At 41.1% G+C, this 13,031-nt stretch overlaps 3 protein-coding genes across 3 annotated transcripts; 2 read left to right on the top strand and 1 right to left on the bottom strand.

Moving 5' to 3' along the window:
• Positions 1–1,047: 1,047 nt before the first annotated feature.
• meig1 (meiosis/spermiogenesis associated 1) lies at positions 1,048–3,025 on the bottom strand. Its single transcript, XM_071514894.1, has 3 exons — positions 2,979–3,025; positions 1,357–1,513; positions 1,048–1,176 (listed from the first exon to the last, which is right to left on the bottom strand). Exons 2-3 carry the CDS (start codon positions 1,504–1,506, stop codon positions 1,048–1,050), a joined length of 279 nt encoding a protein of 92 aa, XP_071370995.1. The 5' UTR covers positions 1,507–1,513; positions 2,979–3,025.
• Positions 3,026–3,226: 201 nt separating this feature from the next.
• LOC139640695 (protein artemis-like) lies at positions 3,227–9,016 on the top strand. Its single transcript, XM_071514883.1, has 15 exons — positions 3,227–3,413; positions 3,627–3,678; positions 3,785–3,869; positions 4,003–4,062; positions 4,484–4,539; positions 4,755–4,856; positions 5,061–5,133; positions 5,319–5,459; positions 5,608–5,709; positions 5,925–6,061; positions 6,143–6,197; positions 6,634–6,722; positions 7,450–7,544; positions 8,395–8,484; positions 8,613–9,016. Exons 1-15 carry the CDS (start codon positions 3,305–3,307, stop codon positions 9,014–9,016), a joined length of 1,650 nt encoding a protein of 549 aa, XP_071370984.1. The 5' UTR covers positions 3,227–3,304.
• A 36-nt stretch (positions 9,017–9,052) lies between these two features.
• Positions 9,053–10,656, top strand: LOC139640696 (protein artemis-like). The gene has a single exon (XM_071514884.1). It carries the CDS (start codon positions 9,053–9,055, stop codon positions 9,449–9,451), a length of 399 nt encoding a protein of 132 aa, XP_071370985.1. The 3' UTR covers positions 9,452–10,656.
• Positions 10,657–13,031: the final 2,375 nt, after the last annotated feature.

Raw genomic sequence — 13,031 nt, 5'->3', positions numbered from 1 at the left:
AAAGCCATTTGAAAAAATAAAAATAAAAATAAAAAATTGAAAAAGTGACCGTTCCAAGTCCTCCATTCTGTTCCAAATGAACCATATGTATTATCATTCATAAGGTAAAATAGTTTCTCTCACCTGCTTAATGCTGTGGTGTAGGGTGCAGTTTTGTCTGTGTTTAGTAGCATGGGCTCACTCTCTCACTCAGCCAACTTAATCACTTGCCCCAGCGTTACACAATGGCATTCTAATGACTAGTCAATAAGCATAAATATCTTATTACAGAATAAGGCTATGTTCTCGATCCATGGGAAAAAGCTGAGATGTGAGAGCCTGTGGGGTCATAATACACTGCAGCTGGTGTAATCCCACCCCTCATGCTGCCATCACATGAGCACAGTGTGACAGGCAGGCCCGGCTCTTAATCCCAACAAAAGGAAAATTCAGTCACATTTATTCAACAAGTGACAAATGTTACAGTGAACAGGCATTAAAGCTCTGCAGAGAAAATCCAGCGCTAAAGGAAAAACAGCAGTCCTTAGTTATTGCAATGACGTCATGAGGTTGGAGGAATTTTTCCATTCTTGCAGTTTATCTCAGTGAAACTTGTTCAGTGCTGCTAGGAATATACACACACATCCTGACCTCAGACTAACACTATTTATTCATTGAACTGGTAATTTTAAAGAGACAGTTCACCCTAAAATAAAGCCCCCGTAGTCCAGAAAAGCATTAAACGATGGTGACTGAATTTTCATTTTGGGGTGAACGATTTATTTAAAAACAAAAACATTCAGGGAAAGAAAACATGTTCATTCTGCGGAAAAGAAAAGCCATTGATCCAGTTGCTGAATAAGGCCTCGGAAAATCAAGTTTAGATTTCAAGTTCAAACTTCCTTTATTGCAAATGAGAGAGGGGCCACTTGTCATGTTTCCTTCAGAATAAGAGTTCATCAAGGGAGGGTGGGTCTGGGCCTGTTGTGTGTGTGTGTGTTGGCAGACAATGGCTGTATGATAGTAAATCATGTGATGATGCAGCTCTCTCCTGGAGTCATGGACATCTTAGTAGGAATAGATCTTGACCTTATGGACTTCTTTGTCCTGGCATTCCCTGTTCCTGCTGTAGTAGTAAAACGTGTTGTCCCGACGCTGGAGCTTCTTCACAAAGCCAGTCTCGGGCCATTTGTCGATCTGAGACAGAGAGACAGAAAGAGAGACAAGGACAGACATGATAAATAAATGCCTGCTACAAGAACAGTGCCACTATAACAGCTTTGCAGACTGGTTTAACAATGCAACTTGTTGGATAAAAGAAGCTAAAAACAGTGATCCTATCCCAGAACACAACTAGAACCGAATTAGACTATTTACCACAGCCACTTGTTTGACTTGTCTGTACTCCAGTTCGTCTCTGTAGCCGGCCTGCTGGAACCTGTACAGGTTTTCCACCTCGGCCGTCCAGTCTTTGGCTCTGCTCATGGACTTTGGCGTGGAGTTGCTGTCGTGGATGGACCAGAACATAGTGGCGCTGCTGAGAAGATGACACACAAACTTTTTTTTAAACTTTGGGTCAAGAGGACCCAAAATGGATCGCAGACTGGTTTCTGGTTAGTGCCCACATGACAAGAATTGCAACATGCTTTCATGAGGCTTGGGTCCCTTGCTACTCTGCAGTCACAGACTAATCGGTTACACTTAAAACTCAAGATCTGCTGGAGCTGTAGATATCCTTCAAAAAGAATAGACAAAACACACACACATACCAGGCTAGAGAGACACACAACAGGAGAGACACCATAAAAGATTACCAGTGTATTCTTTAATATCCCATCACTATTCAAGCGCTAAAACAAAAACTGAAGACTCTTAAAAATTGAAAGACCAGTGGAACTGATAATATTAAAACAGCAGTCCTCAACTCCAGGTTCAACCTTCAACCTTGTTCTAAGAAGTGGAAATTTCCCTGTGATCTGGAACAGATGGATATTATCACACCCATATTTAAAAATATGGGTGTGATAATATCCATATTTTTAAATATGGGTGTGATAATACCTCTTCCAGATCACACCCATATGTTAAAATATGGGTGGGTGTGATTATATCCATATTTTTAAATATGGGTGTGATAATACATCTGTTCCAGATCACACCCATATTTAAAAATGGAAATAAATTTCACCCCAGCAATTATAGGGGAAGCTGCATCAATAGTAATCTAGGTAAAGATTTTTTTGCAGCATATTAAATAACAGATTACTGTCATATACTGTATGATTGAGCAAAACACTATCAAAAAGTCAAATAGGTTTCTTACCCAAACATTAAAACTTCAGACCATATTTATACCTTTCATACACCCTTAATAATTATGTCCACCTCAAAACCAAGGAAAGATACTGTATTTGCATGCTGAAAAAGCCTTTTGATTCAGTTTGGCACAAATTCCCAACTTCTCCAAAGTGGCATTGGTGACAAAGTTTATGACTTACAACAAAGTCAACAAAAGATTTTACCGTGTGAAATCAAAGTTATTCCTAAAATGTAAGATTTATTGCAAATGAGATTCCCCTAAAATACATGGCTAATGTCACAGACCAGTCCCTTTGTGTCTCACTGTGTGTGTGTGTGTGTGTGTGTGTGTGTGTGTGTGTGTGTAGCCTATATTTTCTTGGAAGGACTGACCAAATCCCGATGTTGGTCCCCCCCCACCTGTCACACCGAATTTGTACTCATGAGAGAGGACGCTAAAAATCGCAAAAGATCCTACGTCAAACTGTGTACGTTTCTTACGTTCCTACGTTTTTTTGTTTTTTTTATTGAGTACCGTGCGTTCTCTCCATAGAAGACAGAAGGGAACGTAGGTTAGGTTATAGGCTGCACAGACCTACAGTTACCTCTGCTTTTAGTAACTTGTACTCAAATTGAATGCCTAAATTCACAATACATTTCCTCATTCATTTCAGTTAATTAATTAAAGTTAACCTACTTACAGCTCTTTTGGACTCTACTTCACAACGCTTTCCAGCTTGCACGTTACTTGGCTGTTGTCGCTTGTCTTCGGTTGCCGGGTAACCGTCAACTTTCTTCTTCTACGCTGGAGGGCAGGCGTTGCTGACGGTAGATGGCGCCAAACAACTTGGCAGCCGAACAGAGAAGAAAACAGCCGACAAATAAGGAAGTGGGCTGGGAAGGAGGGGGGGGCTTTCAAACCTCAAACCGGTGTTGTTGTATTGTTAGAAGATGCTCGAACCCTGAAGCCTCGTGGAAAAGGTCATGTTTACTTCTAGAAGATAGCGGCAAAGCATTAAGTTGAAAAATGAGTTCGTTTGCAGGGCGTATGAAGGAGTATCCCACCATTTCGCTGGACCGCTTCGACAGGGAGAATTTACATGCCCGGGCATATTTTCTCTCCCACTGTCATAAAGGTGAGTTAGCTTGCTAGGCTAGCCACCGAAGCTTACTACAAGAACAGCTATCAGCCCATATAAACATGAGTGGTAATGTCAGATAGAATAAACTATTTTCACCATTTATAGAGCCTTGTCGGTTTGACAGGCGTGTCTTCTCGCGTAATTTCCTCGCTGTTTATCTGTCTGTGTCTGTTGTGTGTGATGGTGTGTTATTATTACTCTCAACAGATCACATGAAAGGGCTGAAAGGACCTCTGCTGAAGAGGAAACTGAAATTCAGGTGAGGACAGTTACAGATGCAGTCAACGGCAATAATATTCATCATATACTGACTTTGCTAAGTGTGTGTGTGTGTGTGTGTGTGTGTGTGTGTATCTTGGTTCCAGTCGCACAGTCAAGCTGTACTGTTCCTTCGTGACCAAAGAGCTTCTGCTGAGCAATCCCAAGTATGCATTCTGGGAGGAATACATAGTAAGTCCCCAACATAACTGCCATTTGAATTGTTTATGCTGTAGATGGCTTTGGCTTTGAGTGATTATTATGAGTATTATTTACTGAAATTAGCCTGTAATTGTTTTCTCTCCTGTTGAATGATCTGCTGCAGGTTCCTTTGGAGCTGGAGAGCCCGACTCAGATCTCACTGGTGGACGAGGCGTCAGGAGAGGTAAACAACTGATGGTTTCAGGTTAGGTTATTTCAGTCAAGTTGCCAGCGGGTTGGGTTTTGTGTGGGAAAGGGGGATCGAATGACTAAACTAAAACTCTGTCTAGTAAATGAGTTACTTGTGGGTCCATGTGACTTTTGTTTACAAGCCTTGGTTGGCCTGTAATTGGACCTTTAAACAAACTAGCTGTGTACCTGAAGTTCATGTCACGTACTCATGATGTCATGCTTGTGGATCTAGCTTTCAGAACTGTGTTGCCAGTTCTGCCCTCTCTATCTTTCACCCTTATTTCCAGTCTCTTGACTCTTGAACAAAGCAGAAGTCAGGAATATAGATGAGGATTTAGCTTGTCAGTTGCATATATTGTAAGAGTAACTCTGTCAATACATTTTTGTCATCCTGTGTGGTGTTTGTGTCACAGAAAGAAGAGGTCGTCGTTACTCTGCTACCAGCAGGCCACTGTCCAGGCTCTGTCATGTGAGTCAAACTATTCTCAAAGTCTTCCTGAGTTTGTATGACACTGCTCTTCCCAGAGATCACCTGTCAATCAAACAGTGTCCAGTACTGTGACGTCTTTTTCCCTTGGATTTTCTGTTGATGAAGTTTGAGTTTCTGTTTTCTTTGTCTGTTCAGCCATGGTGGCTATCACTGCTCATGCTAACTACCCAGTTCTTGTGTGTGTGTGTGTGTAGGTTCCTGATTGAAGGGTCCCAAGGTAATGTGTTGTATACAGGGGACTTCAGGTTGGCGGAGGGAGACGCCTCACGGATAGAACTACTGCACTCTGGCAGCAGGTTGGTTACTGCTGTACATCTCTACTGCCTGCTACTTACTGAGGAGAATGGTAACGCTCAGGAATATTTAGTTCTTTTGCGAGGAAGCCGTGTTTCGCAGGTTTTCCAAGTTTTCCAGGTTTTGAAATTGCATGTATGAACGCTCTATCTGTCTGTCTGTTTCTCTTGCTTCCTCACACTGTTGTCTGCTGTCTCCCCACACAGAGTGAAAGATATTCAGAGTGTGTATCTGGACTCCACTTTCTATGACCCGCGCTTCTACCAAATTCCCAGTCGGGTAGGTAAAGCATTTTTTCCAGGATTCCCACTGGTACTGGAATTCCTGGAATATCGTGGAGGTAGTGGTGGAAAATCAGTATTTGACATCAATAAGGTGTTGTGTTATCCCATGTGTGCATGTGCATGCAATTCTGACAGTTATTGATTATACAGGATGTGTTTCTGATGTGTGTGTGTGTGTAGGAGGTGTGTTTGAGTAGTATTGGAGAGCTGGTCGGGAACTGGATCAGTCAGAGCGTCTACCATGTTGTTTGGCTCAACTGTAAAGCTGCCTATGGATACGAATACCTGTTTACCAACCTGGGGGAAGAGTTCAACACACAGGTAACACACACACACACACACACACACACACACACACACACACACACACACACACACACACACACACACACACACACACACTGCTGGACAACAAACACATGTGTGAATGATTCCCGCTGAATGTGATTGTGTGTTTGGTCTTTCCCAGATCCACGTCAAAAGTCTGGCTATGTTTAAGAAGATGCCCGAGATCCTGAGCTACGTGACGACCGACCGCAACACACAGATCCACGCCTGTCGACACCCCAAGGTCCCACGTGACCACACACACACTCTCTCACTCTCACACACACACACACACACACAGTCATAGAATTTAAAAATTGTGTTTTCAAGGCCTGGATAACTTCTCGAAAATGGTACACATACACATTTATACATAAAACATTCAATGTGAAATTTGGAATCCATGTTGAAGGATGTCACAAACTGATTCATGATTTGTGTGTGTGTGTGTGTGTGCAGGATGAGGAGTATTTCCGTGGCAACAGGCTGCCATGTGGCTGTACGGCCTCTGACGGGACTCCTCTTCGCATCATCAGCATCAAACCGTCCACCATGTGGTTCGGAGAGAGAAGCAAGAAAAGCAACGTTGTGGTCAAGTGAGAGCGTGAACAGAAGTCATAAACGTTTGTAATAAACGATATCTATAATGTTTTAACGAATATGCTATTTGTTTCCAGAACAGGAGGCAGTTCCTATAGAGCCTGCTTCAGCTTCCACTCCTCCTATGCTGAGGTACTTTTACATTGTTATACTCTAATAATGGGGTACCATTACATTTAATTAAGTATTATTAAATTGTTACATTCAGCACTGGTTATTATTAGATATTAACCCAGAGTTATGTGAGTACGGTTAGACTGATATATCAGATATGCTGATATATGAGGCTGATATTTGGGTTTTTATTGAAAACCAGATCTGGTCCAGTCGGTGTGTATTGTTGACACTGCTAATTCTAATATAATTATGTATTAATAAATGTTTTCACATGTTTTAACAGACAAGTATCATAAATCAAGGTGATCCTATGCATTCAATCCTTCCTTCCTTCCTTCATGTATTGTAAACAGTTGAAAGATGCAGTAAATGCATCTTTAAACAAATACATATTATTTGTTTATCCATCCATCCATATATTGATGCTGTCAACGTTCCTCTACATCTTCAGATTAAAGACTTCCTGTCCTACCTGCAGCCGGTCAACATCTACCCCAGTGTTATCCCTCTTGGCCGGACACTGACTGACGTTACAGAGTTGTGAGTCAACTTTTATTCAATTTCATTTCATTTATTCTACAACAACCAACTTCTCCTCGATGGATAATAAAGTCTTCATTCTACTATCACTACTGAGTCCCCACGCTAAGCCAAATAAAAGCTGGAAGGGATAAAGAAAGCAAAAAACAAAACGAAATCAGAATCGGTGAGAAAGTATTTGCTTCTTGGTTCCAGGATTACAAGTGAGCAAACTGTAATAATGCAAGAGTGGGATTTTCCTTTTTTTTCTGTTATTTCACGTTCTTGGACACATATTTCTTCTTTCCCCCTTTTTAGACATTTAGTAGCTGAAATTTGACCATTTTCATGCTTCAGTTTTATTCCTGAAATGTTTTTTAGACCATCATGGGACACCGCACCCACTCAGTGGTAGAGGAAACTTTATTGGTTTCTACATTAGGCCTTTAAACAAGGAATTCATTTACAAAATGCATAATTCAACGATTAAATGAATAAATAAAATGTGCAAAGAAAATAGCATTCCATGTCAGGTTTTCTAGGTTTTTCTGTAGCTGTGGTCAGGGAGGAACCTCCATCTTATCAGCAGTGGATGACATGACTGGCCAATATCCGATATTTAATAAAGGGCCAATATCGACCAGATATATAAACACGTGCGCATGTCTGTATTGTTGCTATGACAACCAATGTTGTAATGACAACAAATGATTATACTGATATCTGGTCCGGTTTGTCTCTCGTCCAGGTTGAAGCCCATGTGCAGGAACCAGTCTGAACAAGCATTCATATACAAACCACTGGGAATACTCAAACGCACCAGAGAGGAGCGACCTACATATGGTGAGACACACACACACACACACACACACACACACACACACACACACTTACTTCCACACAGGTGCCTTCAACGTATCATCTTCAACGTATATATCTGAACTGCAGCGTTTCCTCTGTAATTTTCTGCAGCTGTGGTGCTTGGGGGCATAATTCTAGTTTTGTCCCATATCTGTCACTGTTTGGGTCTGAGTTATGATCCAAGTTGAGGTTGTAGAGATAAAAATGTTTTTTAATCATAATAAAATCATTGCTACTAAAACATGTGGACTACACTTATTTTGGTTTTAGGTGATATTACATTTTATTTATCCATAAGGTGTTTTGTCTGTCTATTTTTTTGTAATTCTAACCCTTATCCTAAGTCAAATTTTAACACTAAAAATAAACCCTTTTTTTTTTTATAACATCCACAAACGTTTTTGGACTTTTTTGTTTTTTCTGTTCTAATTGGCACACATAGAGCCCACATGACAGTTGACCTCAAATAGCATTTGCAAATATGTTTATGGTATGCTGGTGGTAGATGGATGGATACAGTGAGTACCAAATAGTTTTGACAATTACAGTAAATTGCTTGAGATGACAATTTCCTATACTTCAGACTGGCATTATAATCAATTCAGGTTAAGGGCTTCCCATAGACACCCAGTGTAACCAGTGTGGTATTGGTCAATTCTATAATAAATATGTAATCAAACAAACTGCATCATATCAGAGATGGGTGACACATATTTGACTTTTAATAAAAGGTCAATATCAGCTCAATAAATAGGCAAACCGATGTATCTATTTAACTCTAGTCAGCATACCTAATTTAAATATTTAACCGACTATTTTCTGTTGTATTCAGATTCAGACAGTGATGACGGGCTGTTTGATGGGCTGGACCTGGCACCAGTGAGGAAGAAGATGGTGTTGAACCAGGAAGAAAAAAATCATGGTGCATAAGTACTTTTACTCTGTTTTTTCTGAAATTATTTCTTGCTATTTTCTGTCTTGTCCCTATCGAATCCTTGATATCTATTGGTTATAATTTACTGAACTATTTTTTTTCTCTGTTGATCCTAGTGCAAGTCCAGAATCCTCTGACAACAGCGCCCATTACGCCTGTGGAGGAGCCTTTACCTCTGACAGTGACAGTCACACAGTCCACTGCAGCCAACTACATGGACTGCACCGAGTCCAACGACGAAGAGGAGGATGACGACGAGGATCAGCAGGAGGAGGAGGAGGAGACAGAAAACCCGATGAAGATCGAGGGAGACGGGGAGGCGAAAGCGAAAAGGCCGGAGGTGAAGGAGCCGAAAAAGAAGGAATGCGAGAGGAAAAGAGCGATGGAGACGGAGGGAGGTGGAGACGAAGAGAGGAAGGAGCCTCTGACCGGTGCTTCTAACGCTCCGGCATGGGAGGACTTCTTCACCGCGGAGACGCTGACTGACAGCCAGAACAGCCACAATAGCCAATCACAGTAGTCCTGCTGCTCTCTCGCAAGTCCCTCCCCTTCCAGAATGACCGGCTCTCAAACCCCGGAGCTGTTTAGCGACCACGATGACGAAGATGACGACGAAGGAAAACTCAGTTCATCCCAGTCTACCTGTCTGTCCAACCACGCCTCGCTTGACCGGGAGTCGCCCTTATCTGACACTTTAATCCTCCAACCGGAGCAGAGGAGGCGGGAACACGGACAGCTAAGGACCAATAGCGCGTCTCCGAAGAAGGAGAGCGACGTCCGGAGCGTCCAATCGGAGCCGGGCGAGCTGTCGGCGTCTCAGGTGTCGTCGGACTTCGACATCCCCTGCACGCCGGAGTCCAAGACGCCGCAAGCTGATGAGCTGTCACAGCTGTACCGGAAGTTGGCTTCAGGAGAGGAGGTGGTCATGAGAAAAGGAAGTCAGGGCTCCATGTGACCGAGAGGAATATTCGAGTTCACACTGCGTTCACACTGCAAGCAACTTAGTAGATATGCGTCGCTCTATTCTGACCAATTGTGGGCGGGGCCAGAGGCTCCGATTGCATCTGTGTAGCGGTCTGCAGCTACAGAGTTCAGGCAAATCTGACCGAACCAATCAAATCGAAGCAAAACAATGTCTCTGTATCAAGCAGGCTCTTGATTGGCTGCCTGTCACGCTGCTCTACACAAAGCAGCAGCGTCCATACCTCTGCAAACTTTGGCATATTTCTGTGAAAAATGTATGTTCATTATTTTGTCCTGTAAAAATAATTCTCGCCTGCTATATATTTTGAGTTTAATTTCAGATGCTGGTCACTCAGCTCTATAGTAAAGGAACGGACTTCCAGTGCACTCATAATGTGCTTATAATACCTTACAATGCCTTATAAGCGAGAACAAGTACAGCGCTACCTGTTACTTCTCTCATACCTACATATACTCATGATAGTATGTGAACTGTCATTCCAGCTGCATGTCAGCTCCAGCTTCAGTCTAACCTCCTAACCACACAAACCTCAGTACAAAGCAACACTCATTCCATTCCAATGCACTTTCAGTTTATTTGTGCCCTACATGGAGCTCGTATTAACGCACCTGTGCACTTCGTGGTCACCGTTCCCTTCGTTCTACACTTTCCTTTATTGTGATCTAGATGAGATGATGATCTTCTGTATCGTGGCAGAACTTTTGTTTCTTCAACCAGACCTGGACAACAAAATGAACTGAATATTGCCCTTATTTTCCACTTGTTGGCCATGTACATTTAAGATTACAAAATGGGTTTTGAAAGGGTTTCATGGGATGAAGAATCAGAACCTTCTCAGAACATAAAGGACCATGTTGAGTAACCAGAGCAACCAAGGACAAAAGAAGGAAAACAGCAAGTGTGGAGTCATGAGGTTATTCACGCAGCAAGATGTTTTCATATGTTTGAATAAAACATGAAGAATCTTAATGTAGTGCAACTTTAAGAGGATGTTTTTTTAAGTGTTGACAAGTTAAATCGGGTACAATATTTGAAACCAATTTAGCCTTATCAAATAGTCAACTTTTTGACTGCACGTGTGTGTATACTTTTTTGAAATTATACAATGTTTTTAAATGTGTGTCATGATTCCTGAGTCAACAAAATTACTACAAATTACATATGAAGGGCCTTCAGTTCATGTGAAAAATCGCCAAATCCAAGCTAAGTTACTACAATCAGCTTGACATAAACCATTCTACGTTCACAGTTTGCAGATTAGGGTCAAAGTCACCTAAGTCTACTTTAGGCAAGGGTGCTAAGTACTTACTGACTTACTTGAGTATTTCAAGTAAGTCAGTAATTTTACTTGTTTTTGTTGAAGTACTGCACTTCATTCCATTTTAACATTATCACATCCATTACAGAGTGCAGATTTTGTGGCTCTCCATAAGCATCAGAAACTGGACCATCTTAAATTGGCCAATTATGTATGAATTATGGAACCATTCACAGTGAACAGCCAGTCAGCAAATAAGAGAAGAGTAATTTGGCTTCCAGAAACACAGCAGGGGAGCTTCTTGGAAAAAAATAGAGCTCAAACTCTTTCCAGTTTGGAAAGAGTAGACATCTCTAAAGTTTATCCAATAAGACTCAAGCAGCGACGCACCCTCACCAACCAATCTAGTCAGTCAACAACAGCCGTGCATTACAAAAAATATCTTTATTTCTAATTTCTAGTCACAGACACTTGAGTGATTTAGTACGCAAACACACACAAAACACACAGAGGCATGAAGAAAGAAATTACAAAAACATGAGAATAGTGGTAAATTCTGTGTTCACTCACTTGACACACATTTAACATTCAGTTTTTCAACTGGCATGAATTCCTTGTTTGTCCTGATATTCCTGAGCGCTTATTGGTTTGGTCTGGGTTTCAATGGAGAGTTATAGTGTCCCATGATGGTCTAAATGCTGTTTCAGATGCTTTTCCACCCTGATAAGAATGCAGGTCTGGGGGAAACACTGAATGAAAATGCCCAAATATAAAGAAAGTGAGTGCAAAATATTGTTATCAGCCTTCAAAAGCCCATATCAGTCCGTTTCTAGTTTTGTTTCTGATTGAGTACATTGCACTACATTTCTTTACAAATATTTATGATTTTTCCCATCTTTGATCCATATTCATGCTAATTTTGTTTTAGGTTGATTTAGTCCCAACTGCAGTCATCAGTATTTAAAAAAAAATCCCCTCATTGTCATTATCGTGTCCTAATCTCTGTGAGCTTTTCTCCCAGTTCAGGTTTTCACAGTGACACTGTCCTTTCTGTATTTATCCTTCTAACTTGGAGGTGAGGAACTTCCCATTTCTGAGACTCCTAATCACATTTTTCTTAAAACAAGTAAAACACATCTTCCTTTTGGATGACAGAATTCCACTTGTTTTCCTTGAAATGTGACAATAGGTCGAAACAAGGGAGAACGCTCCAACATCACAAGTGAAGCAGCGTTAGACAAAAAGCTGTATTTTCTCACCTCTGTAGCAGATTTTATTTTATTTTATTTAAGATTTTGAAATTAGATATTTTTGAGATGTAAATTGGTACAATAGATAGCACTGTATATATACTGTATATCCAAGTAAATTTAAATTGAATATTTAGAAACTGAATTTCAAACAAGTAAATACAATTACATTTTTTAAAGCTGCTCTATGTAAGATTTTCTATGTCACACCCACTGAAACACGATAGATTCTCCCTATTTGCCCCAATATAATTCTAGTGTCTGTATGGAAATCTTCTTAAAAAATGCAGATACAAATCATTGAAATTCAACTTCAAGAATCGCACACAAATTCAGTGCACATGCTTCAAATTCAGATGGGTAGTGACACAAGTTTCAGCCCTTAAAATGTGAACATTTCAGCTGTTGCATTGCAGAAGTTTCCATTGATTTTCCCGATAGAAAAGTATCAAAAGCAACAAAAAAATATCCTCATCTTTTTAAACACTACTGTCACCGTTTTGTAAAGTCTTTGTAGTCCGCTTTGACATCTGCTTCCAGAAAAGCACGTCAGCCTATACCCAGATCAGTTTGTCGGCTCCACCCGACAGGCTCCACAGTCTCACAAAGCCAAATGGAACTGATCCCAGTGCAGCCCTTACAGACCGGGGGCTGAGAGAGAAGATCGGCTCCCTTGGGTGCTGCTGTTTCCCTGCTGAGGCTTCCTGGGTGCCTGACGACAGCACAGAGAACCCTGAAGGACGCCTGGAGGTTTTCTTCTTCTCTAGTTCATCCTTTCGCTCCACACACTCTCTGGTAGAATTCTTTCACAGCACACTCACTCCAAAAAGGAAGGAATGGAATTAGGATTAGATTGAATTGGATTCAAACTGACAGAAACAAATTGGTACTCTACTTCAAGTGGTGCTCATAAGACAATATAGGGCATCATTAGCACATTGTGAATGCATAATCAGATGATGATAATAATCAGAGAATGATATAGACAATATGCAAAAAATATAAGGGGTGCAACTGTATAGTCAATGACATTTTTCGATGA

This window comes from Centroberyx affinis, unplaced genomic scaffold (assembly GCF_046629955.1).
Source record: "Centroberyx affinis isolate AG114_WGS23_722 - 3 ecotype Tasmania unplaced genomic scaffold, CSIRO-AGI_Caff_v1 ptg010258l_1, whole genome shotgun sequence".
In the NCBI taxonomy this organism is placed as follows: domain Eukaryota; kingdom Metazoa; phylum Chordata; class Actinopteri; order Beryciformes; family Berycidae; genus Centroberyx; species Centroberyx affinis.
Note: the sequence above shows the minus strand (reverse complement) of the source record. Positions and strands in the feature narration are given on the sequence as shown.